Raw genomic sequence first — 25624 nt, forward strand, 5'->3', positions numbered from 1 at the left:
TTCTTTCTCTGTGGCCCTTAAATTCCGTCATTTTATATATAGCCTTATAGTCTATGGGAAACTGTAAATTTTCTAATGATAGCAACATCATCTAAAATAATAATTTATCCAAAATGATTGAAATTAATGATCACAAACGTTTAAATAATGACAGTGGGTCTAGTTATATGTCATAACAATGTGTCGTGGGCAGTGGAATAACTATTGGTTTCCATTTGTGGTGACTGCTGACTGAGATAAGGGATGAGATTAAATAGATCCTGGAACTCCACAGAATAAATCTCCATGGTAACTTATACCATAACATATCCTACTGCCCCCTATCCCGCTTTTGTGCAACCGGATCACGGATAAGTTGAGCCAGGACAACCAAGATATCCCGGCTTAATCCCTTATCCTAGTTTTGTGCAACGGGCCCCTGGTCTGTAGTTAATACAAAAACTTCTGTTTTATTGTAACAACTTCAACCATTGGAGATCAGTGACATCTGTATTTGTATCGGCTGTGAAGTTACACTTTGATGCTGATGTGCAACTAAACATTTTGACAGATGTGTGAACATTTACGATGCTGAGGTAGCAAAAGAAAAAACCCAGCTTCGTAAACAGAAAAACATTTGTACATCAGTGCAGTTAGTCATTGAGCAGCCCAGCTTATCAAAGCACCTATAAGTTAAAATGGAGTCACTCGTTCAGTTTGTTGACCTATTCACATCATACCAGGCTGTTCAACATGGGTGGAAACTGTAACCTGTCTCTGTTCCAACATGGTCACTGCTGTCAGCTGTGAGCATCCTTGTGTTCTTTCTCTGAGTGGATACTCTGTAACTGAAGATGTCCTCTGCTGGTGTCTCAAGCTCACAATCATGTTAGCTGCTGTGCTGGTGTGTGGAGGACTTACTTCTCTGTGTCATCCACCTGTGAAGTGTTCAGGTAACAGTGTACAAGTTGTATAGTATCCCATTAGATACCATCTTTCCAAGAAACAAGGTCTATTCTGGCAGTGTCTTTACACCGACGAGAAAACAACTACTGTTTGCATAAAACTGTCCAAATTCTCCGAATACAAAAATAAAAAAGAAATCACAAAACAATATACATAAAAACAGGATACGGAGGGTAACTAACGTAGCTGCCTTTAAACCTCATAGCTTAGGTATGGAGAATAGACATTAGACTCCCTGTCCTTTACCCCAGCAGTGCCCAGGAAGCCTACAGAACTCAAAGAGTCAGAGAGTGTGTTGATGATCAGGGCCCTTGCTGCTGTGTAGCAGCTTGTCTCAGTAAAGCCTGGAAGTCAGGAGATAAGACCAGTTTGTGGTGGACGTTCCCTAACACCATCATGTCTCCAGTCCGGCCTTCAGAGAGACGTACAGACACCAGTTGCTGCAGGAGGAAGGAGAACAGATGACTTCTGTATGAACGACAACAGTGACTTTGTTGTTCTCATCACATACACTGAGAATTATTGAGATCGTTTTTCACGAAAAGAAATATTTTTCAAATGATCTCACAAATAAAAATGTCAATGTTTCAATCTTATGAAACTTTCTGTGGCTCTGTGTTTAAATTTAGAAAGAATTGCAAAGTGCAGCCTCTTAAACCTGGAAACAGAGTAAAAAGGGTCACTTGTACGTTGTCATAGAAATACTTACATCCTCAAAGAAAAATCCACTTGGATCTTTTATTTTCAAAGGAACTGATTTCAACTAGAAGGTTTGGTTTCAGGTTATATGCATTTTATATATTGGTTGTGTTATTTTTCCCAATCGAAATTCTGCTGTTTATAATAAAACTGTAATAGCTTACAATATGGCGTGTGCCCCCCCCCCCCCCCCCCCCCCCCCCCCCACACACACACACACTACCTGCAGAAAGGAAAATGCAGCTCCATCAGAAACGTCCATGGTGACATCACCCAGCTTCAGCTCCACCTTTCCTGACTTCCTGATTTGAAGTTTACCCAAAAATCCTTCTGGGCATTGAGACAGCACAGGACAGCCATCCTTCACTGCGTCCTCCTGAGGAGAGACACAGACACATTACCTGGTCATAAAAAGCAGATGCTAGGCAAACTCTGTATTAAGGCAATGTGATTTTCAATGTCCAAAAGATCCCGAAAAACATAATCTTAGAAACTCAAATCTTCCCTGTAGCTGCAGCGATGTCTTGCTGTGACATGTTTTGTGGACGACAACACTTCTTGACTTTCAGTCAGCATGGGGTTGAGGAGAAAAAAATGTAATTTGGGTGAACTGTTTCTTTAACTCACTTGCACTTGTCCATGCACAGGCCTCTTGTCTTCAGGCTTGCCTTCCTTCTTGGCAGGATTATCTGCTGTAGATCCATGAGCACTGTCGACCTTCTGCTCAGGTGTTCTGCTGGGCATACAGTCAGGTAACTGCATGAAGAAGAGCTCCTCTCTGCCAGACAGGCTGAGATCATGCAGCACTTCTACCAGGGACGGCTGCTCTGGCTGGGGCAGCTCTGTCCTGCTGTGGCCTGCTGTCCTCGGAGCTCCACAGGACGGAGGTCTGAACAGAGCAGGGTTCTCTGGACCTGCCAACATGACAACCACAAAAACACATTCATCTGTTTGTTTTACTTGACAGATGTTCTTCTCGGTTAGATGACTGATGGATGTGGTTAAAGCAAGCAACTTTAACATGTGGCTACTACAGAGGTTGTCTGGGACAATAAACATCACACTGAACACAGAGACTCTTCACAGGCCTCTGTAGCTCTGTGGTAGTCCAGGCAGGCATGGAAGTCATTTTATAGTCACTTATGACCATGACCTTTCTCAACAGGTGCTGAACATGCGCTGCTCATACAGCCAGCATTCAACAGTGCTGAGCTGTATGATGTTGTATCAAGCTTGCTAGGACTTGTTCCAGAGCACCTCATTCTCACAGCCACAGCGCCAAACAGAAATGCCTGTGGCTGCAATAAATGGTTGTTATCGTGACATGAGCGTCCTCCCTGCTAGCTGGTATGTGACAGTTACTTAGGGCAGCACAATTATGTGTCACATAATACAGCTATTAAATAATTGATTTATTAAATGAAGAGCTACAAAGCTGCCCTGGCCTATGTTTTTCAGTGACAATAAAATTAAAAATTACCATGCCCAATGAAATTGTGACTCCTATCACAATCGCAATATCTTTGAAAATAATTAGAAAATGATTTTTTTTTAATCTGGTTCAGGCCTGCTGTTAGTGGTGAGACAGGAGCAGCAGCAGCAGTCACAGGTAGTTTTCTCACATGTTGTGGTGGCCGTCAGTGTGAAGCTGCTGCACTGACTCAGAGGCAGCTGGATGGGTTTCAACTTGGCGTCGTTCCTCAGGCCTGGATCATCTATGAACTGTGGGTGCAACATATAATATTGTTTATGAACATTGTTGAGATGGTGGCGATTATTATCACTATGGATGGAAATAATAATCAGCCCTCACCTGTGAACTGATGGTTCAGTCATTACAAACTAATGCAGTGCAAAACCACAGAACTTTATTTAAAAAATTTTAGTGGGGAAGAATCATCTAAAACTATATTTCAACAGCTTTCTGCCTGCAGATGAGAAACAGCCTCATTACACTCTGCCTTGCGAAAGTATTCACCCCCTTGAACTTTTCCACATTTTGTCACATTTTAACCACAAATGTAAATGTGTTTTATTGGGATTTTATGTGATAGACCAACATAAAGTGGTGCATGATTGTTAATTGGAAGGAAATTGATCCATGGTTTTACGTAAAAAAATAAAAATAAAAAACAGAGAAGTGTGGTGTGTGAAAGTATTCACCCCCCTGAGTCAATACTTTGTAGAACCACCTTTCGCTGCAATGACAGCTGCAGGTGTTTTGGGGTACGTCTCTACCAGCGATGCACATATAGAGACTGAAATATTTGCCCATTCTTCCTTGCAAAATAGCTCAAGCTTAGTCTGACTGGATGGAGAGTGTCTGTGAACAGCAATTTTCAAGTCTTGCCAGAGACTCAAGTTGATTTAGGTCTGGACTTTGACTGGGCCATTCTAACATATGAATATTCTTTGATCTAAACCATTCCATTGTAGCTCTGGCTGTATGTTTAGGCTCGTTGTCCTGCTGGAAGTTGAACCTCCGCCCCAGTCTCAAATCTTTTGCAGACTCTAACAGGTTTTTTTCCAAGATTGTCCTGTATTTGGCTCCATCCATCTTCCCATCAACTCAGACCAGCTTCCCTGTCCCTGCTGAAGAAAAGCATCCCCACAGCATGATGCTGCCACCACCATGTTTCAAGGTGGGGATGGTGTGATGTGCAGTGTTAGTTTTCTGCCACACATAGCGATTTGCATTCAGGCCAAAAACGTCAATTTTGATCTCATCTGACCAGAGCACCTTCCTCCACATGTTTGTTGTGCCCCCACATGGTTTTGTTTCAACAACGGCTCTCTTCTTGCCACTCTTCCATAAAGGCCCGATTTGTGGAGTGCATGACTAATAGTTGTCCTGTGGACAGATTCTCCCACCTGAGCTGTGGATCTCTGCAGCTCCTCCAGAGTTATCATGGGCCTCTTGGCTGCTTCTCTGATCAATGCTCTCCTTGCCCAGCCTGTCAGTTTAGGTGGACGGCCATGTCTTGGTAGGTTTGCAGTTTTGCCATACTTTTTCCATTTTCAGGTGATGGATTGAACAGTGCTCTGTGAGATGTTCAAAGCTTGGGATATTCTTTCATATCCTAACCATGCTTTAAACTTCTCCACAACTTTCTCCCTGACCTGTCCGGTGTGTTCCTTGGGCTTTATGATGCTGTTTGTTCACTAATGTTCTCTAGCAAACCTCTGAGGCTTTCACAGTACAGCTATATTTACACTGAGATTAGATTACACACAGGTGGACTCCATTTACTAATTAGGTGACTTCTGAAGGCAACTGGTTGCACTGGATTTATTTAAGGGTATCAGAGTAAAGGGGGGTGAATACTTTTGCACACCACACTTTTCTGTTTTTTATGTGTAAAAAAAAAATCTAAACCATGTATAATTTTCCTTCCACTTCACAATCATGCACAACTTTGTGTTGGTCTATCACATAAAATCCCAATGAAATACATTTTCATTTGTGGTTAAAACGTGACAAAATGTTGAAAAGTTAAAGGGGGGTGAATACTTTTGCAAGGCACTGTATCGGTTGCTGGACAAAGGTCAGCTTCATAGTGTTATCTATCATTCTATTTTGTATGTTAATCAACTATATTCTGAAGTGAAACAAATGAACCCTCTGGCTTATCTAGGCATCAGTAATTATCAGGATATTCTTCAAACTGCCACAATATCTGTTACAGTCACATTACTGCATGCATTGAAACATTTAAAATAACTGTAAGCAGGCTCTCTAGTCATGACAGCAGAGCGTTTCCCTGTTTTGAACCCGCCTATGTTACTATCTGAATAATTCATAGTAAAAAGCTGGAAACACGCTGCTCCGCTGACTTCAGACCAGCTTTTTGTTGGTCTGCGGCACAGCTGCATTCTGACCACTTTAAGAACAAATATGACTGGGACCATTACAGAAAATTGCAGATGACCATTTAATAACCATGAATTCACTTTACAGACACCACCACTGACCATACATGGTACAGATATTAACTAGGTTTCCTACTAGTATTAACATAGACATGTGAATCTATCCTTCAGGGTTAGACAGCAAGCAGCAAATACTCACATCATCCCTCTGTAGTTTACAGAGTATCTCATCTCCATCTTCATCCGCCTCTAACTCTTTCCTCTCTTTCTTCACCAGTTTACACACCGCAGAGGAGGTGGAGTCATGCAAGTCTGACGCACCACGCCAGCCTGAACAGGAGACACCCTGAGGTTCACGACATGCGTCTAACATCTGACTGAAGAACAAGTGAAGTTAGAGAAAGAGAGGCTGTGCACCTGCTTTGCGTACAGTGTCCGCAGGACCCTGCTCAAAGATGGAGTGAGACTGGATGGTCTTAGGCTTCTCTCTCCTCCTCCCTCTGTTCTCTCTCATCCTCTCATTCCTGTCTCTTCTCTCCTTTTTTGGAGCCACGTGGACCTTTTCCTTTACCCTGGTGAACAATCAGACGTAATGTGTATAATCATTAAAGGCTTTTAATTGATTTCTTTAATTCTTTTTAATTCCTTTTATGCTGTGTTAATCCTAGCATTTGTATCTTTTATCCTATTTTACTGTTTTAGTCTCTTGTGTTTTCATCCTCCATGCTTTTTGCCTCATTTAACTTTTTTAGTCTATTAGTTTTTAATCTCATTGTTTCCTCTTGGGGGCCTGCCAGGCTGGAAGTTGTCTCTAGTCTGGCCGTTGGGGGTGCTGTCTCGTGGGCCGTTTCGGCCGGGGTAGCTAGAGGGCTCTGCACCTTGGTGCGGGGCCTCCTGTCTGCCCGGGTTGGGGTGGTCTCTGTGGCGGCACTCTCTGCGGCCTTGGACCGGGATCTCTCCCAGTGTGGTTGGCCCCCCAAAGGTAGCTTCCTCCACGCCTCAGGTCTCGCTGCCCAGCCATGTCTCTCTAGTTACAGCTACAGTATGTGTGGGTGTGAGTGTGTGGGTCTGTGTGTGTGTGTGTGTGTGCGTATGTGTGGGAGTGTGGGAGGGTTGGGTTCTTTTGATTTCCTTTTCTTGATTGTCTTTGTTGTTTTTAATCTCTGTTGCTGTTTTTAATCTCTGTGAGGCACTTTGTGCTACTTTCTGTATGAAAAGTGCCATACAAATAAAGATTGATTTGATTAAAGACTACATACTGATAGAAAAAATATGCAATGCTTTCATTATTAAACAGAAGACTGAAAACACTGTACTGACGGTCACTCACTCATCTTTGCTTTTCCTCACAGCGTGGACATTTGGCTCAAAGGTTTTCTTTGGGATAAAGAAGAAATTAAAGAAAGAAATTAAAACACTGTTAATGCCAAGTATTTCTTTATTGCCATTTAAGATGGAGAAGCTGCACATACATAGAACAGTTAACATGCTATCAATGATTTCAGATTGAGTATTACTGGTTTAAACCACTATTATAGTTTATGTTTATTATGCTAACTATGTTAGTGATGATACCTATGGTGCTTTCCAACTAGCAGAATAACGTTGTTAACTGTGACTCTCTTATTTGCACCTGCATTAAAGCAACCACCAACCAAAGGAGAGTGTGTTATTGTGAGAGATGAGATGAGACATTATCATTTTAATCAAGTTAGAGAAAACAACTGTTACTGCCTTATTTCAGTGGTGGAATGAAACTAAGTATAATTGTTCAAGCCCTGTATTTAAGTACACTTTTGAGGTATTTGCACTTTACTCAAGTTTTTTCCATTTCCTGCTAATGTATCCTTTTACTTAACCACAATTGAGAGTTCAATATTGTCCATTTAACTCCACCAGACTTGATTTAAGTCACAAGTTACTCTTAAGATATAGTTTAACAACACAAAATACAATCAACATATATTAATAATGATGTGGTCCTAATGACTCTGAAACTTAGAACTTACAATGTCCGTTAACGACTCTGTAAGGACACTCTCACACAGAGTTTAACAGCCTGCAGCTCCTCCAGTTAGTTAGAACTGAAGAAGCCTCTTGGGTGAGAGGTGAAATTGAAACAAGTCCAGTTGACTACGATAAAGCACTTAGAAGTTATAGAGACCAAAGGGTCATAATGTTTTATGATTACTGTTATAAAGTTCTAATAACTATGATTATACATCCCTAAAGGGACATTATAACCTATTCTAAGCAAGAAAGTATTCCCAAATAACATACAGTAAACAGGGCGCGCAGGTGGTTGAGTGGTTAAAGCGCATGCCATATACGCAGCCGACCCCGGTTCGATTCCGGCCGGAGGTCATTTGCTGCATGTCACATCCCCCTCTCTTTCCCGTATTTCCTTTCTGTCTACTGCTTAATAAAGGTGTCTATGCCGGAAAAAATCTTTAAAAAAAAAAAAAAAAAAAAACATACAGTAAATAATGATAATGTAATATACAGATAAAACCCTGTAACTCACAAGCTACCCAGCAGCTAAACTGTGTTTGTTAACCCACATTTACCAGCTTCAACATTAAAGTGATGAACATATGAGCATCAGTAATTCTCATCCAATAAAATGACATCAATTGTTCTGAAAAATGCCATTCTGCATAATGAGTACTTCTACTTTTGGTACTATAAGTATATTCTGAAGCTACCAAAGTGTGCTACACAGAGAGGTCCACCTCTCTGTGTAGCAGTGTATGCTGTATGCTATCCACTGACTTATTCTTCGTTTATTACTAGTATGTGAGTTTAATATGGAGTGTATGATGTCCAGTGTCTCAGAGTGTTTTAACCGGGCGTTTTATTTATTACCTTTGGTTTTTTGAGCCCCCCTCCCAGTGTCAGGTCCCTGGTTCTGAGGGACGTCAGTCTCCCAGGTGGAGTGGGGGAGGACAGACTCCTGACCCGGCCGGGGAGCCGTCTGCCCTGTGCCACGCTGAGGCCGGAGGGCCCGGGAACACTCGCTGTCTCGCCCGGGTCGGTCATCCTGTGGCATCAAGTCCTCATGTGATATGTAAAGGAGCTGCTGTCTGTCTTCGGTGAGACACCTCACACGACGACACGATGTCTCATATCGTCTGAGACCAACTGTGGTTCTGTGTCGGTACCAAACCCTCTTTACATGGCTCCTCTCTGACACTGTCCTCCAACACAATGCCTCTTTCTGTCGATCAGATATATACAATAAGAGACAGTTCAGGTCTAAACACACACACACACACACAATTAACACAGATTACTACCCTCCATTTTGTTCGCGCTTGCGGTATGAAAACTGCGCCACAGTGTCAAACTGTACTACACATTCATCAAGGCAGAAACGGTTCTGTTTGAGCGAAGCGGGGCAGTATCGGGCTGGAGTTGTGTTCGGTCTGGTTGCATTGGACGGTATCCTTCACAAAGGCTGCATACACATACCGTCTCATATGTGACCCACCCTACTGGTCCGGACCTGGTGGAGTCTGCGGGCGGTGGGCGGATGTAGAAAGCAAATACCCCTGAGTACCAATGTAAGAATCCTTGTGACAGTACCGTTTGTCCAGCAGGTCCGTTCTGCCGCCTGTTCTGTCTTGTTTACTTCCTGTCCTGTTGCGCTGCTATTGTTGTTCTTGAACGGTACTGCACTGGAGGCGCCACAAGAGGGCGCTGTTTATCTGAACACTAGAGAGACAAACAGCCTCTCCATAAACCACTGGCACAACACAGGAGGACCAGCTCCTCAGGTCCGGACTCTGCTGTCCACTTACATCTGAAGGAGAAAAATCACTTATTTGAGGGGAACAATGTGAACATCTTGTCCAGAGAAGACAGATGGTTTGAAAGAGGAGTAAAGAATCCATCTATGTCAAACTGGAACAGTCGTCTTTGAACAGAGGAGGTGGCCTTACCATCACTTATCACCTGTACTGAGTTCCCTCCTCAGACAGCTTAACAACTATTCACACCTGAGCTCATCTAGTCTTAGAAACCCACATGAAGGCTGGTTGGGTCAACGATCCTCACGTATCCTTATCGACTCTTTAAGGACACTCCCAGATAGGGGTATGAATCTTCACTGGTCTCACGATTCCATTATGATTATCCAGTCAATGATTTGATTCGATTTGATTTGATTTGATTTGATTCTGCGATGCATCACGTTTAATGCACATGGCTGTGTTTTCATCAAAGGGTATAAGCGGTCAGATATGAACTCCCTTTTAATTTTATGTGCTCTGAGAAAACACAAACGTCACAAAAACTAGAACCACAAGTTTATGTAGTGCTGTTTATTCGTCACAAAAATGTTAACTGATATATGAAATATGTTATACTGATGTAAATCTTTGCCTTAACTGTCCAAGCCTACCTGTGTGAATAAATATATTCGACTAGCATAGGTCATTGTAAAATTACCTAGGCTTTGGTTTCATGGTTAAGTGCAGATGTAACCTTTTCTGTGAAGTGGTTGCGTGATGGGAGCTTATATCCAGGGGCGCTGCCAGGGATTTTGGGCCCCATGAAAAGAAATATTACTGGGCCCCTGTATAGCCGGCCATAAGGCTAGTGAACATTTGTTATGCTGTTTACATAAAACTGTGCATTTTAATTATATTTTTGACTATAATTTCCTATATGTGTAAAAAGAACAACATGACAGTTACTTGGTAGGGGAAGTACTGAACACTCAGAATACAATGGAATTTAGATTCATTGTCTGCAAGTCTGCAACTTTAATGGTTAAAATATAAAATTCTCTTAAATTAAATTACCTGAAAAATACAAATGCATGACATACATGAATTATATAGAATTTCCTGTAATACCATTCGAAATAGCATCACCATCACCAGATTCAGGTTTCCTCCCACCATTCTGTTTTACTGTCAGTGATTTGTCAGTACCCCACTGCTCACTGTCTCCCTCTTGTAGCCCTGCATTTAGGTCTTATTTATCTCCAAAATTACTATTATAGCAATACCACACAATTTCTCTTTCAAACATGCACATCACCCCCCACACACACACTTAGACCAGCCACTGCACTCAGTGTAAAAACTGTATGCTGCCTTACATTATGTTTTTGTCGTTGTTTTTATTAAGTTTGTTATATACGTTTATATTTTGTTTAAAAAAATCTATTAAAAACAATAATAATAATAATTTATCTCTAAAACTGTACGTGGTGGAATTAGAGTTGGAGTGGAAAAACATACATAAATGAGGCTCTATGGTCGTTGCGATTTAATATTGTTAACGTTTCTCTGATTGGATTGAGCGCAGTCACTTAGTCTGCAAGCACCAGAAAATTTCTCCTCTTTTCCTACTGCAAAGCAAGGGGTGAGAGTCCCAAACTACTGAGCAAACATAGTATTTCAGTGAGTTTATAGTTCAGTTTCAGTGATAGCTAAATTTCAACAAAACAAAATAAAGTTATAGGCTATATGCTTTTTAAACCATTTAAATCATTCTGAAATGAATACAGACTATGTGTTTTGATTTCAGAATGATCTTTATTCATTAATTTCAATTTATCTTTTTTCCTTCCTCAGCTGTGGATAAATCAAATCAAATCAAATCAATTTTATTTATATAGCCCAAAATCACAATCACATTGCCTCAGTGGGCTTTACAATCTGTACAGTGAACAACATCCTCTGTCCTTAGACCCTCGATTCGAGTGAGGAAAAACTTCACATGTTGATGGAAAAAAAACCTTTTAACAGGGTAAAAAAAACAATGGAAGAAACCTCAGGAAGAGCCACAGAGGAGGGATCCCTCTTCCAGGACGGACAGACATGCAATAGATGTTGTGTGTACAGAAAAGAGCAACAATTCACAGTTTACAAGGTACATCAACAGAAGATCTGATACAAGTTATGCAACGTTAGTGGAACCAGGAGACGACCGAGCAGGACGAGGCATCACCAAGTGGAGCCCGAGCCAGACGACCTCCTGTCCACCATGTTGACCTGGAAGAGGACAGGACACACAAGATAATTAGTAATAGACAGAGAGAGGCATCAAGATTTACAGAAATAAAGATATGAGGAGATAGTGAAACAGAGGAGAGCAATGATCCAGCAGAGCCCGGGGTGTGACGATCCAGATCAGTCAGTATTTCAAGGCAGCAGGAGCCCGGAAATGGTAGATGGTCCCAGGGGGCCATGGTCCATCAGAAGGGAGCCTGAAAGAAAGAGGGGAGGAGGAGAAAGAGAAGGAGGAGAGAGAAGAGAAGGAGGGGAGGAGAAAGCTATAGAGAGTGACACAGCTTGCAGCTTGTGGAACAGAAAACAAAAACAAAGGTTAGAGAAATGCAGTATTTATCAGAAAAATCAGATTGTTTCTCGTGGGCAGCACAGTGTAACTCTAGTACTATAGGAACTCATTGAGACTGACACCGACCCACTGAAGAAGCTTACAGTTGATATCAGGGCTAATTAAAGGCTAAATCGAAGAAGTGAGTTTTGAGTTTAGATTTAAAGGCGTCAACAGAGCCAGATTGTCTGATGTCAGCTGGGAGGTTATTCCAGAGGAAAGGAGCCCGATAGGAAAAAGCCCTGCAGCCAGCTGACTTCTTTTTGATCCTGGGAACCATCAGGAGCCCTGAATTTTGAGAGCGTAATGCCCGAGTTGGAATATATGGTTTAATGAGATCTGACATGTACAACGGGGCAAGGCCGTGTACAGTTTTGTATGTCATCAGCAGCACCTTAAAGTCTGGTGCCTACTGGGGCTGGTTCAGGGTAGGTGGGGGTGCTGGGGCTGGTTCAGGGTAGGTGGGGGTGCTGGGGCTGGTTCAGGGGTAGGTGGGGGTGCTGGGGCTGGTTCAGGGGTAGGTGGGGTACTGGGGCTGGTTCAGGGGTAGGTGGGGGTGCTGGGCTGGTTCAGGGGTAGGTGGGGGTACTGGGGCTGGTTCAGGGGTAGGGTGGGGGTGCTGGGGCTGGTTCAGGGGTAGGTGGGGGTGCTGGGGCTGGTTCAGGGGTAGGTGGGGGTACTGGGCTGGTTCAGGGGTAGGTGGGGGTGCTGGGCTGGTTCAGGGGTAGGTGGGGGTACTGGGGCTGGTTCAGGGGTAGGTGGGGGTGGCTGGGGCTTGGTTCAGGGGTAGGTGGGGGGTACTGGGGCTGCGTTCAGGGGTAGGTGGGGTGCTGGGCTGGTTCAGGGGTAGGTGGGGGTGCTGGGCGGGTTCAGGGGTTAGGTGGGGTGGTTTACTGGGGCTGGTGCAGGGGATAGGTGGGGTGCTTGGGGCTGGTTTCAGGGGTCCGGTGGGGGTACTGGGGTGCTGGTTTTCCGGGGTATCGGTGGGGTGGTGGTGGGTAATGGGGCTGGTTCAGGGGTAGGGTGGGGGTACTGCGGGCTTGGTCAGGGGTAGGTGGGGGTACTGGGGCTGGTTCAGGGGTAGGTGGGGGTACTGGGGCTGGTTCAGGGGTAGGGGGCTCACAGGGCTCACAGACAGCTGCGGCTGCTGCTGCTGCTGCTGCTGAAACCCGGTGTTGTCAACAACAGAATAATGCTGTAGATAGTTAGTTATAAAAGCTGCCACAGACTGCAAGGCGAGTAAGTAGCAAGAAAGGCTCAATATCTTCTGCAGCACGAACACGAGCATGTAGTCCGCCATTGTTGTTGTTGTTGTTGTTGTTAGTAGACTTCGCGGGGTTCAGAGGTCGGAGGTAAGAGGTCGAGGGGTGGGGCGATGGCGTCATCGTTTTGGAAAGTATGCGGATTCGCTGACCCGTTTTAAAAAAGTGCGTTTTCAGGATCCCTGTGGACGGTCGACCAAAATGATGCGTTTTCGCAAAAGAGCGTTCTCGTCTGGACGGCCCCTAGGTCTGCTGTCTATTTGGAGGAGGAGTTTGCCCACACCACAACCTCAGGTCATGGGAGGTCATTCCAGAACTTTTCTCAGTTGATGTCGTGGATTTTCTCAAAGAAATCATGTAAAAAAATTCATGACATCTTACAAAAACCTATAGCTGTACTCCAATCACTTTTTATGTTATGTTTTTGGTGTTTGGCCCTCTGAGCTAAATTCCAGCCTTTTTATCATTCTCTATGTGTATTTTAAACCTCACCAATCACTTATATTTCACTGAATTGAGTTGTAATGTGTCCTGAACATCCAGGAGACACGAAAGAAGAAGCCTCAGAGAAGTTGGACATTGTGAAATAATTTACAGTTTTAGAGCATTCAGGTAAGGAATGTCCAATGATTTTAGAGCAAACTTTGACTGTGCGCTGCAGTGGTGTCCTGTTTTGTAGACTTATGGAGTGGAACCAGCAGGTGATGGAGAAAGTGATGACACTCTCTATGAAGGAGTAACACTATGTTCTTATTGACCCAAAACTTTTGAGCTTCCTCAGAAGGTACTGTCGTTGCTGGCATCTCCTGAGGATTTAAACGTACTGTCAAAAATTGTGCCCATGTATTTGTACTCCTCCACAAGCTCCACACTCCTCCCATGGATTGGGCTGACAGCAGCAGCAGCCAGCTCCCTCTGCTGGCTGGAAAAGGTCATCCACATCTCTTTGGTCTTCTCCATGTTTAAAAAAAAAAGGAATATTGTGTCATAATGCAAGGGATGCAAGCCTTGAGTAATTGCATTCCCACATTTTGTGAGAAACGTAGTGTTTCCATTTGCCACACAAAACAACTGAAGCACTAAGGATTCATTGGAGGGTGTTCCACCAGATTAACCTGATTAAACTGTGCAAAATTGTACTAGCATTACCTATGAGCACTTCTCGGTGCTAAAGTCAATCACGTCTTTCTAAAGAAATACTATGACTTGAGCAATTTAGGAGTGTTAAGTGTAGAGCCGAGAATGGCAAGGGCCATAAATTTATATGATTTTGTGGATGTGTTTGCCTAAAAACACAGCAACAGGCGAATAAAACTGTACTGAAGAGAATACAGCCTAATTAAGCAAAGATGTGAGTATGAGAGACTTGATGTTCTTTGAAATATGGTGCATATATTGGTATCAGCAATCGGCCCAAAGAGTTGGAAAATATCGACATATCGGATATCAGCAAAAATATCTAATATTGTGCATCCCTAGGTGTTGGTCAAATGTACATTTGTTAATGCTTTTTTGTTTTATTTTTCATTTTTGGGCATACTGTATATAACATATTTTCGTTTACAAAAATACGCAGCAACAGGCAAATAAAACTGTATTGAACAAAGTTGGAGGCCAGTGTGTGTTTTGAAACTTGAGTAGGTGTGTTCCCAGGAAATGTTTTGTTCCTTACAGTAAATGTACTCGATTGTTGTCGAACTCAAAATGTTACTTGTACCAGTATTAGGCTGTGCACATCAGATAATTATTGACATCAAATGTAATGACCCTGGGGCGAGTCACTGCTTTCAAAGGAGCTTAGCAGACTCCCAGTGAACACAGCTAGACACCAGACTGGGACTGAACACAGTGTCTAAGACCAGGGGAGGTCAGTTTAAAGACCAGTCATTTCTTCATAATATTTTGATAATGATCTTTAATTGAAAAATACATTTTATTACACAAAAACCAATAAAGGGCAACACGTCAAATTTCCAAGTCAGGCAGGGCAAAATACTCACATTTCACTGAACAATCTCACATCACAATAGAACATCGATAGATACTTATATGTTTTGGCACAAGGCATTCTACATTAATTAGCTGAAGCTCATATAAAATGAAAAAAGAATTTGTTATACAAAGCAATGGAAGCTGCTAGACACTAACACTGCCCAACTAAAAACACAAGTTAATTCAAAGTAAATTAGTTTTGTTCCACTCTGTAAGTTGCAGAATTCATTGTAGGTGACCTTTTGAACCACAATCAGCTTGAGCCACAGCAGAGAGGAATCAAAAATAGTCAGCAGGTTTAGGGTTTCCAGATAGTTAACATAAGGGAATTTATCTCCCAAATATATCTGGTTTTAAAGCAGCCATGAGAAGCTATACCCTGCATCCTTCATCATTTTGACAAATTAAATTGTAAATGAATCATTGTCCCCCTACAGTACACATTCTCAATGTAATGGTAAAATGTTGCCAAATTTTGCCATAAAAGATGTCCAGTTTCATTAAGCCCTGGTCCCTTTCCACATACTGCAGGATATGGCAATGATGAACACAAGCACAAGAAAACCAGCCAAGGCTGACAGGCCAATCAGCACTTCCATCTGATAGTTCTCTTCTGAAATAGCTGGAACAGAAAACGTGCATACAAACAGATAAGATATTAAAATTGGTCAAGTAAGCAAATAGCACACTAAGAAAAGGCAGGAACATCTACATTAAATTACTTTGGCTTAATACATTTGCTTCATAGTGCAGAGATCAATAACCTTCTACAGTCTGATAAGATATACCTTTACAGCTGTGAGTTAATGTTATACAGCCGGTGTGATGTCAAGGTTGAAGAGTCCTGTAATAAATGTTACCTCTGGCTTTTATAGACACAAGATATATTAGATTAGATTTAAGTGTGGCTTAAATGAAAAATGCTCTTACAGATTTTAAGATCACTTCAACTTTGACTCCTAATGAACAGGTAGATGGCTTACTTGTTCCTAAGGTTACTGCTAACAGCAGCTGACTGTACCGGGCTCCAAGTGAACACGGCCAGTCTTAGGACCAAACAAATATTTTAGGACCAACTGCCAGTTTGACAACAATGAATCCAGTAACAAGGCGCTTTATAGAGTTTTGCTGCTGTTAGGCAGTTAGTTTGTTTGTTTGTTTAGTCATGCCATTAACATTGGCATTCCTATTATATTACTAACTAAATCTGCCACTTGAAAAGATTTTAACTAGAAATGGTGAACCCAAAGATTGTGCCCATTCAGTCCGATGAAAATTGCTTGACTGCTGCATAAACCAAAAAAGTCTTCTAGTTTCCGGGTTTACTTCCTACTTATGCTGGGACCTATGTTCACCTCTGTATAGCAAGACACATACAGTATATGAAGGAACTATAAACTTTCATTTCATTATGCAGCCTTGTTGTATGATGACAAATAAGCTGATAAATTAGAACAGCTGTGTTTTGTTGTACAGTGTCAAATTGTTAGAGCACAGCATTCTATATATTGTAAATTGACAATCACTAAATTATTGGTACATATACTTACTGGAAACCAGCATGTGTTTGGTATGCTTCAGGTGCCCATCATTGATCTCTGGGTTTATCCCCAGTAGATGGCACATCAGTGGATACACGTTAACTAGGTCAAAGGGATCTACCGCCACGGCTTTCTTGAAGTCCGGGCCCACGGCCCTGAAGAAGGCTTTCATGTCCATGTCTTCATTATCAAAGCCGTGCTCTCCTTTGTTGTAATTCACAGGAAAAAACTACACAGTACACAGAAATCAGATGTATTATGAGAAACAGTCATAAAATATTTTGGGGGTTTTATTGCTATTGTTTGATAGAATATAAAAAAAACCACAAGGCACAAATATCTCAAGCCAGTTTTCTCAAGTGTAACTTTCTTCGATGACAAGCACCAACATGATAGTGATAAAGGCATCTGCATGCAAAAGTAGCCTAAATCTATGTGTGAAGACGGCCCTTAAACCATTCTGGACTGTGCGCAAGTGTATCTATGCTGGTGTTTACACACAAATCAAGCTAAATCTGAACCATATACAATCCTCCTGAAGTGGGTTGAAAATGAGTTATTCACTGCCTGGCTTTGATAAACAATTGTATCTTTTCAAGATATTTTATTAATATTGATGTTTATATTATCATCATATCATTAAGTTGTTATTGAATAACTGAATTATAATTTTGGACTTGGTTATATGTCTTTTAGTCAACAACCCAGAAGGCAGACAGAGATGGAGGACAGCAGCAGCAGGGAAAGGGCACCCAGTGGTGCATAAACGCATAGTAAGTGAATTCCTAAAACTACTGTAACACAAAGTACAGAATTTTCAATTCCTTCACATAAATGTTTTAAGACGTTATGGTTACACACAACATTTGTCAAACATACAGAGTTCCTCACAATTCAAATACACTTTCTAAACTCTCACTAACACTGAATGTGAGCTACATGCAGCAAACTGTACATTCCCTCACCCCATTGATAATGTATCCAGGGTCAGCGATGAGGATGAGGGGCAGGAGTCGAGGATTGTTGCTGTAGTGCAGTCTAGCTGGCATCTTCTCCTTTTTATACACATGAAGGTGAGGATGGCTTACTTTCAGAACCTTGTAGACTTTCTCCAACATCCCCTCTTTAGGAAGCAGCATGCCAACAGGACCATAATCCAACAGCTGGAACTGGATATCCCTGAAGCTGAAGCCAGGAATTTTAGAGAGGATGATCTCCTCAACTTGTCCACCCCGTAGAACTTTGCTCATCCCATGGTCAGCTGTGATGATAATGTTGAGCCTGTCAGTCAGGCCATGGTCTCGGATCTTGTTTCGGATGTAGCCCACAGTGCGGTCAACTTGCTGGACCATCTTTCGGCGTTCTGGGGAATCTGGTCCATATTCATGTCCTGCCAAATCCGGTTCTCCAAAGTACAGTGTGACAAAGTCCAGGTCATTTTTGTGGAACCACTCTCCAATCACTTTGTCAATGTTCATCTTCCAATCTGTCTCGTTTGAATGGTTATAGAAACGAGGTTCCACTTGACGAACCATCACAGTCTCTCCTGTGTAGGTGGGTGCTGTGCCGGGGAAATGTAGGGAACCTGTTTTTAAACCCTAGCAGAAAATGAAAAAATATCAATGGATTGAAAAATGCTATAGCAAGATAACACAAGAAATTTGTGAGGTGGGCAAGCAGAAAGATGTATCTAAAGAACCTGTCTCTGTGCTGTTATCCAGATGGGTAAGCTGCCATTGTCCCAGTATGAATCAACAAACTGAGCATCATAGTACTGCTTCTTCTCCTGAGTTGTAGTGTTGAACCACATGTTGTGGATTACTCCGTGATTCTCGACATAACGTCCTGATGAAAAAAAAGAATCAGGTAAGAAACTGGTACAAGTTTGACTGCAAACTTTGAACATTAAACATAACTTTAAACATAACTTTGCTTAATCTATCTATGTCTGTGTGTGTGTGTGTGTTCCTCAAATATCTCTGCGGATCAGGATCAGACTGACCTGAGAGTTTCAACATGGCTGCTGAGTGGTTCAATGGTGTGATATTTCGCATTTGTTTGGATTGCAATGATACCGTTAATAAATTATTTCATAAATGCTTTACAAATTCCACGAGCATTGTCCACCGGAGCCACTACAGTCACGTGCGCACCAGAGCCAATCACTGCACACCGTGGCCACGCGTGCACCAGAGCCAATCACTGCAGAGCCCACCGCGACCCCCCACCTTAAGAAACAAGCAGATTTATACCTGCAGCGGCGCGAGCTGGACCGGGATTTTGCCGGCGGTTCGGTCCCGTTCTGTTCTGTTCTGTGCATCTAAACTGACTGTTGTGGATTAATGAGATTAAACGAGTCCGGACCGAGTCTGTTCGGGTCTGAGGGGATCCGGAGACGCGCGGACAACAAAGTGGAATCGGAATCTGTGGATGTTCGTGTGTAGCTACACGCTAGCTACACGGCCCACCTCCCGAGGCGACGGACCGGAAGCATCGGCACGTCCAAAACTGGACCTAGGGTAAATAATGTCCGCCACGCTTTTTCGGGAACATTGCCGTCACGTTCGCTTTGTTTCTGGTGCAGGAAGAAACGGTAAAAACGGGCTTTTGTCACGAAAGTGTCCAAGCAGCAAGTTTGGTTGTTGAGGAACAGGAAGTTGTGGGAGGGACCTAGGCGGATGATTGACATGCAACGACGGTCGGTGTGTGTGAGAGTTGAGAGATTTGTGACATTTAGCGTGTTTGGAGTGTATAGTTAGTGTGTTATGTAGTGTTTGGTGTGGTGTGTTTAGTGAGTAGTGGAGTCGTTTTCTTGTTTAATGAGGAGAAGCTGAATGTGGAGCAGGCAGTGCAGCTCTTCATTCAGCTGGAAGGAGTACAGGCAGACCTGAGCATTGCCTGCATTTAAATGTAAATAGTTACATATAACTTTGTAAATTTTTTAAATGTATGCACACATTTAGATAAAAAACAATTTATATTTGCATTATAAGTAAAAAAAAAAAAAAAATGGATTGTTAAACATATTTGTGGTCAAAAAAATCTAACTTTTTCTACTCGGATTTCATGTTTGTTTTTTGTGATTTTAGGTCCATTGTGTTAATACAGTATGTCAAAATAAAAAAAATAACTGTACAGTCACACATGTGTGGTTGTGCTGAAAATAATGACACCAAGTAAATAGCTTTTAAGATGAAATATAATGGCAAAATCAAAAATAGTCAAAAACAGCCAATTATACCCTGGAATATCAGATTTCACAACAAACCTAAATATCCCTGACGTCCCACCTTCAAACACAGCCTCATTTGGCCATCCATGAAAAAGCTCCTTAACCTCCCACTTTTTTATAGGAATACACTTTTCTTACGGGCACTGCACTAGTCTATATAAAACAAAATGCAGATAAGATAAAAAGAGTTGCTACCTTCATCTTGTGGAAGATATCCCACTACTCCCACACTCTCACAAGTTTTCATTTAGCAAACAATGAAAAATTGCAAATATTGCATTTTTATTGCAATATTTTCATTTCCAAATATTTGGCTCAAAAAGAAGTCCTTTCTTACTTGTCACTTTAATTGTAGGTTCTTCAACGTGCTTGAGAGTACAGGGTGAGGCCAGGGATATGGTCCTTTAGCTTCTTCACAAGAATCCCAGCAAGCTCCTGGAGATGCTAAACAATGTAAACCTTGCAAGGTCTCACTTGGTGTCTTGTGCCTGGTACATAGTTATGAAGAATCTTTGAAAGCTGCCCAAACAAGCTATACTGTTTTCTGTCAAACTAGGCCCAGCCAACCTATGGAACAGTGATTGCTGATTGGGGCCTGGTCATAAGACTTTGTGATGCAGCTGGATTTGCAAAATCTTGTGGTTACAGGATTTTGCGAAGCCATCTTGCCAGTCTGCAACCTCAGCAGGAGCATGTTACACACTGTGGCCCTACGACCTGAAGCAGTTATGGTCAACCAACCGAAAGTAGACTGCGCATGACATACATCAGGGCAATTCAGATGGATGGCTATGGAGGTAGGGCCAGCGTCTTGTTATTAGCAGGTTGCTGGTTCGATTCCCCTGGCCTGCATGTTGAAGTGTCCTTGGACAAGATACTTAACCCCAAACTGCCCCTGATGTGCTGGTTGGCACCTTGCATGGCAGCCACTGCCATCAGTGTATGAATCCCTGTAAGTCACTTTGGACAAATAGCTTCTGATAAATGCCCTAAAATGTAAAAAAAAAAAAAGAAGAAAATAAAAAAATCCAGCCCACCTTCTGTAGTCGCCACAAATAAACATAAAAAAAAATCAAAACTCTCACCTCATGTAATTTCTTTTTATCTGAGCAATGATTTGCAACACAAAGGATCCTTTTTCAAATGTACTGCATCACGGGAAGAAAAATCACACACTTATTATGGATTATGGATTGAAAGGCTTGGATATTTGATCAGTGCATGAAATATTACAACCACTCATGCCAAACCAAACACATACTTGTGAGCACTTTAATGGAACGATAGTGTATCTTAATTAATTTGAAAACTGCAGGAAGATTTCTTTTTTTTTTTTTTTTTTTTTTTAAGATTTTTTCGCATAGACGCCTTTATTATGCAGTAGACAGATAGGAAATATGGGAGAGAGAGGGGGATGTGACATGCAGCAAAGGACCTCCGGCCGGAACCGAACCGGGGTCGGCTGCATTTATGGCATGCGCTCTAACCACTCGACCACCTGCGCGCCTGCAGGAAGATTTCTAGATGTAACCATATGACCAAAGCAAGTATAGATAAAATGTATTGCACATGACGACTGGCGGACTGAGGATTTTGCAGGATAATGGCACATTTGGAGCCAAGATATTCTTTCCAGAGCCACCACTACTTTTAGACGTTTCCCTACCTACACTGTATGATGTGGCTGCCACATACACCTTTGTAGTGTGATTGAAAAACATTCATAGTGTACACTCCTGGTACTCATGACATCAGTTATTTTTCATACACTACACACCAAAGTTCAAGCTATTGGAAAAGCTGTGAGAGATAAACGTGAATACTGCGATTTTGCTGTTGAAAATATGAAGTGCTCAGCTGTAGTTTTTACCTGTCAGCATTGTGAAGTGAGAAGGGCTGGTAATGGTGAGGAAGGGTGGGGTAACATAGGCTGCCTTCACCCCATCCTGGGCCATCTTATCCAGGTTGGGGGTTTCAACGTCTTGGTCATAGTCCCAGCGGAAGCCGTCAAAAGAGATGAGCAGTAGCTTGTTTCTGGTGGATATGGTGGAAACTGACTGCAGCTCAGAAACAGAGTCCCGTGCTGGGACAGCAGCACAGAGAGAGCTTGCTATGAGGCTGATGACAGCAAGGCAAAGAAGCAGCATGCCTGAAGATTTAGTCATTCCAAGTTTTTTAGATTTTTTCAGCTGTTTCGGCTGAGGCTTCTCTCCGATTTGATAATTTATATCTTGCCACTACAACCTCAGTGTCTTAAAGAAGATCGTATTCCTCTCCTCTGACTGTAATATTGTAACTGAAATGAGATTGTATTGTGACATGAGTGGATACACCTTTATTTTGGTCAGCCCTTATCTGCCCAGAAACATTGGACATGTTGTATAAGTTTATTAGTTTAAAGCAGTAATATAATATGGTGTGTCTGTGTGTGTGTGTGTGTGTGTGTGTTTGAAAAAGAGATAGAGATTGCTGAGAATAATTCTTAACCCTTCTCAACCCATTGTTGGAATGATGTTCTGGTGCTCACATATTGATGTGTTCTGATTGATGTCCCACAGTATTTTAAATACATGTGTACAGCAAGGATGGGACCTTGTTGACTTCGACTGAGGAGGTCATAGGGCGGTGGAAGGAGTACTTTGATGACCTCCTGAATCCCACTCAGCCACCCTCTGTAATGGAGACAGAGCTGGAGGATGATGGGGTATCATCGCCGATTTCCGTGGGTGAAGTCACTGTGGTAGTCAAACAACTCCACAATGGCAAAGCCCCAGGGATCGATGAGATACCACCAGAAATGCTGAAGGCTCTGGGTGTTGAGGGGCTATCTTGGTTGACACACCTCTTCAACATTGCGTGGGGGTTGGGGTCGGTGCCGAAGGAGTGGCAAACAGGTGTGGTGGTCCCTCTCTTTAAGAAAGGGGACCAGAGGGTGTGTGCCAATTACAGAGGTATCACACTACTCAGCCTGCCTGGGAAAGTCTACTCCAAGGTGCTGGAAAGGAGGGTCCGGCCGATTGTCGAACCTCAGATTGAAGAGGAGCAATGCGGATTCCGTCCTGGTCGTGGAACAACGGACCAGCTCTTTACTCTGGCAGGGGTCTTGGAGGGGGCCTGGGAGTACAATCTCCCAGTCCACATGTGTTTTGTGGATCTGGAGAAGGCGTACGACCGGGTCCCCCGGGATGTTCTGTGGGAGGTGCTGCGGGAGTATGGGGTGAGGGGGTCCCTTCTCAGGGCCATCCAATCCCTATATTCTCAAAGCGAGAGCTGTGTGCGTATACTCGGAAGTAAGTCGGACTTGTTCCAAGTGGGTGTTGGCCTCCGCCAGGGCTGTGCCTTGTCCCCAATCCTGTTTGTGATTTACATGGACGTGGATGGATGTGGTCTTAATGGCATCATCGGCTGTAGATCTACAACGCTCACTGGATCAGTTCGCAGCTGAGCGTGAAGCGGCAGGGATGAGGATCAGCACCTCTAAATCTGAGGCCATGGTTCTCAGTAGGAAACCGGTGGATTGCCTACTCCAGGTGGGGAATGTGTCCTTGCCCCAAGTGAAGGAGTTCAAGTACCTCGGGGTTTTGTTCACGAGTGAGGGGATGATGGTGCGGGAGATTGACAGGAGAGTCGGAGCAGCATGTGCGGTGTTGCATGCGCTTCACCGCACGGTTGTGACGAAAAGGGAGCTGAGCCGAAAGGCAAAGCTCTCGATCTACCGTTCAATCTTCGTCCCTACCCTCACCTATGGTCATGAGCGATGGGTCATGACCGAAAGAATGAGATCGCGGGTACAATCGGCCGAAATGGGTTTTCTTCGCAGGGTGGCTGGGGTCTCCCTTAGAGATAGGGTAAGAAGCTCAGCCATCCGAGAGGGACTCGGAGTAGAGCCGCTGCTCCTCTGCGTGGAAAGGAGCCAGTTGAGGTGGTTCGGGCATCTGATGAGGATGCCACCAGGGCGCCTTCCTAGGGAGGTGTTCCTGGCACGTCCAACTGGGAGGAGACCTAGGGGTAGACCCAGGACCAGGTGGAGGGATTATATCTCTTCTCTGGCCTGGGAGCGCCTGGGGATTCCCCAGTCAGAGTTAGCCGATGTGGCTGGGGAAAGGGATGTCTGGGGCTCGCTACTGAAGCTGCTGCCCCCGCGACCCGATTTTGGATAAGCGGTTGACAATGGATGGATGGATGGATGGTTTCACAAGGTAGACTTAATCTTATTATTAATGTCTGTTTACTGACATTTTCATAATGCAATGAATTTCAGCTGTAATGGATCATATGTTGTCTATAAGGGAGGAAATACCAACAAAACCTGTCCATTTACCAGCTGCAACCCTGGCCTTGAGCGACAGAACAGAAATGATGTTTGAAAATCGCAGTTTGATTTAACACTGAGATCCACTTACCACACTGTATGAGACTACAGAGTCACTTAACCTACATTGAAATCCCATAATGATCTCAACCTGTCATGCAAGACTTGTGAAAGAATATATAATCATCCCAAACTCAAAAGAAGATCATGCACCACAACAAACTGGATATACAAAACTTTCAAAGGAGCAGCAGGTGGCGACTGCACTACTAAACCAGTTCAGGCCTTAAGTTAAGGTTCGTTCTTTCTGTCTACTCTGTCCAAAGTCCAACCACTAAGTTGTCTCTGGTTCTGGCATTAAATCATCAAAATCTGATATAGATGTGTGTTCAGAGCATGTGTGAAAAGTAATGACAAATACTAAGAGTATTCTATGATTTCCTTGTGAAAGAAAACATTGACATGGACATAACTGAATTAGGAAAAAGGGACAGCTCCCAGAATGTATCTGACTTTCTCACTATCTTAGCTCTTATTTCCTTCTTTATGATTATTTTCTACTTTTTTCTACTTCTCAACTGCACACTTTCAGCAACAGAAACCGTTCAAACATCAGAATGTTAAGCTCTTCAAGGATAATGATGACCCCATTCTGTTTTTTCTAACTTTTATACTTAAAGATATAAAGGGTTTTTTTTTGACTGATGCTCTAAGTAAACATACAGACACAGATACAGTACATATCATATGTACACAATATTGAGACCCCGATGACAATACTTTCATTTAGCATTGTTATGAATATAATGCTAGATTTTTCATTACAAATGAAAATATCTGCTTAACAACTTGAGTGAAAAGTTGGATAATTAATTTCAGAATATCTTAGTTTTGGTATGTCCCCTTCTAGCTTTAATGACACCTTCTCAATCATGTCATCCCCGCATGATTTGACAATGTACAAAAAAGCCTCTTGTGATGTCAAAGAAAACTTGGCTTTCTCAGTCTTTAAGTGCCCCCATATGTTCAGCTGAAGCCAGGTGAATGTGAATGAAACTCCATGACAGTCAGAACTCCTTGATCGTCTTTGGTCTTCAAGTAGTTCTGTCAAAGCTTTAATGTTTGGGCTTGTTATCTTGCTGCAATATGAATCCTTCTCCACAAAGATCTGACCAGAGGGTAGAGCATATCTCTGAACAATGGAGTGGTCAGGGTGGAGACCTTCTGGGCAGGTTTCTAACTCCAGAGGAGGCAAAAAAGCCCCAGACTTGAATGTTCCCACCACCATGTGCCACTGTGGATTCGAGACACTGTGGCGTGGAATTATAATTAAAGCTCATAATATTAGTAATGATATGGCATTAATAAATTGTATTAAGCAGATTATTGCTAGTCTCTCAACCTCAAAAGACCTCAAAGT

At 42.8% G+C, this 25624-nt stretch overlaps 2 protein-coding genes across 3 annotated transcripts; both read right to left on the reverse strand.

Moving 5' to 3' along the window:
- Positions 1-424: 424 nt before the first annotated feature.
- On the reverse strand, positions 425-9235 carry LOC115571742 (DNA-directed RNA polymerase III subunit RPC4). Of its 2 annotated transcripts, none has more exons than XM_030401304.1 (9): positions 9100-9235; positions 8380-8731; positions 6845-6891; positions 5932-6086; positions 5714-5844; positions 3267-3366; positions 2272-2558; positions 1868-2020; positions 425-1385 (listed from the first exon to the last, which is right to left on the reverse strand). In XM_030401304.1, the coding sequence occupies exons 2-9, from the start codon at positions 8551-8553 to the stop codon at positions 1248-1250; spliced, it is 1185 nt and encodes a 394-aa protein (XP_030257164.1). In that variant the 5' UTR covers positions 8554-8731; positions 9100-9235; the 3' UTR covers positions 425-1247. The 2 variants fall into 2 exon arrangements, with proteins under 2 accessions (XP_030257164.1, XP_030257163.1); XM_030401303.1 differs by having other exon boundaries at positions 8986-9201.
- Positions 9236-15022: 5787 nt separating this feature from the next.
- Positions 15023-22284, reverse strand: LOC115570830 (ectonucleotide pyrophosphatase/phosphodiesterase family member 7-like). The gene is made up of 5 exons (XM_030399588.1): positions 21763-22284; positions 18360-18505; positions 17626-18258; positions 16670-16889; positions 15023-15741 (listed from the first exon to the last, which is right to left on the reverse strand). The coding sequence occupies exons 1-5, from the start codon at positions 22055-22057 to the stop codon at positions 15620-15622; spliced, it is 1416 nt and encodes a 471-aa protein (XP_030255448.1). The 5' UTR covers positions 22058-22284; the 3' UTR covers positions 15023-15619.
- Between the last annotated feature and the right edge of the window lie 3340 nt (positions 22285-25624).

The sequence above is a fragment of the Sparus aurata genome, chromosome 20 (genome assembly GCF_900880675.1).
Source record: "Sparus aurata chromosome 20, fSpaAur1.1, whole genome shotgun sequence".
Lineage (NCBI taxonomy): Eukaryota > Metazoa > Chordata > Actinopteri > Spariformes > Sparidae > Sparus > Sparus aurata.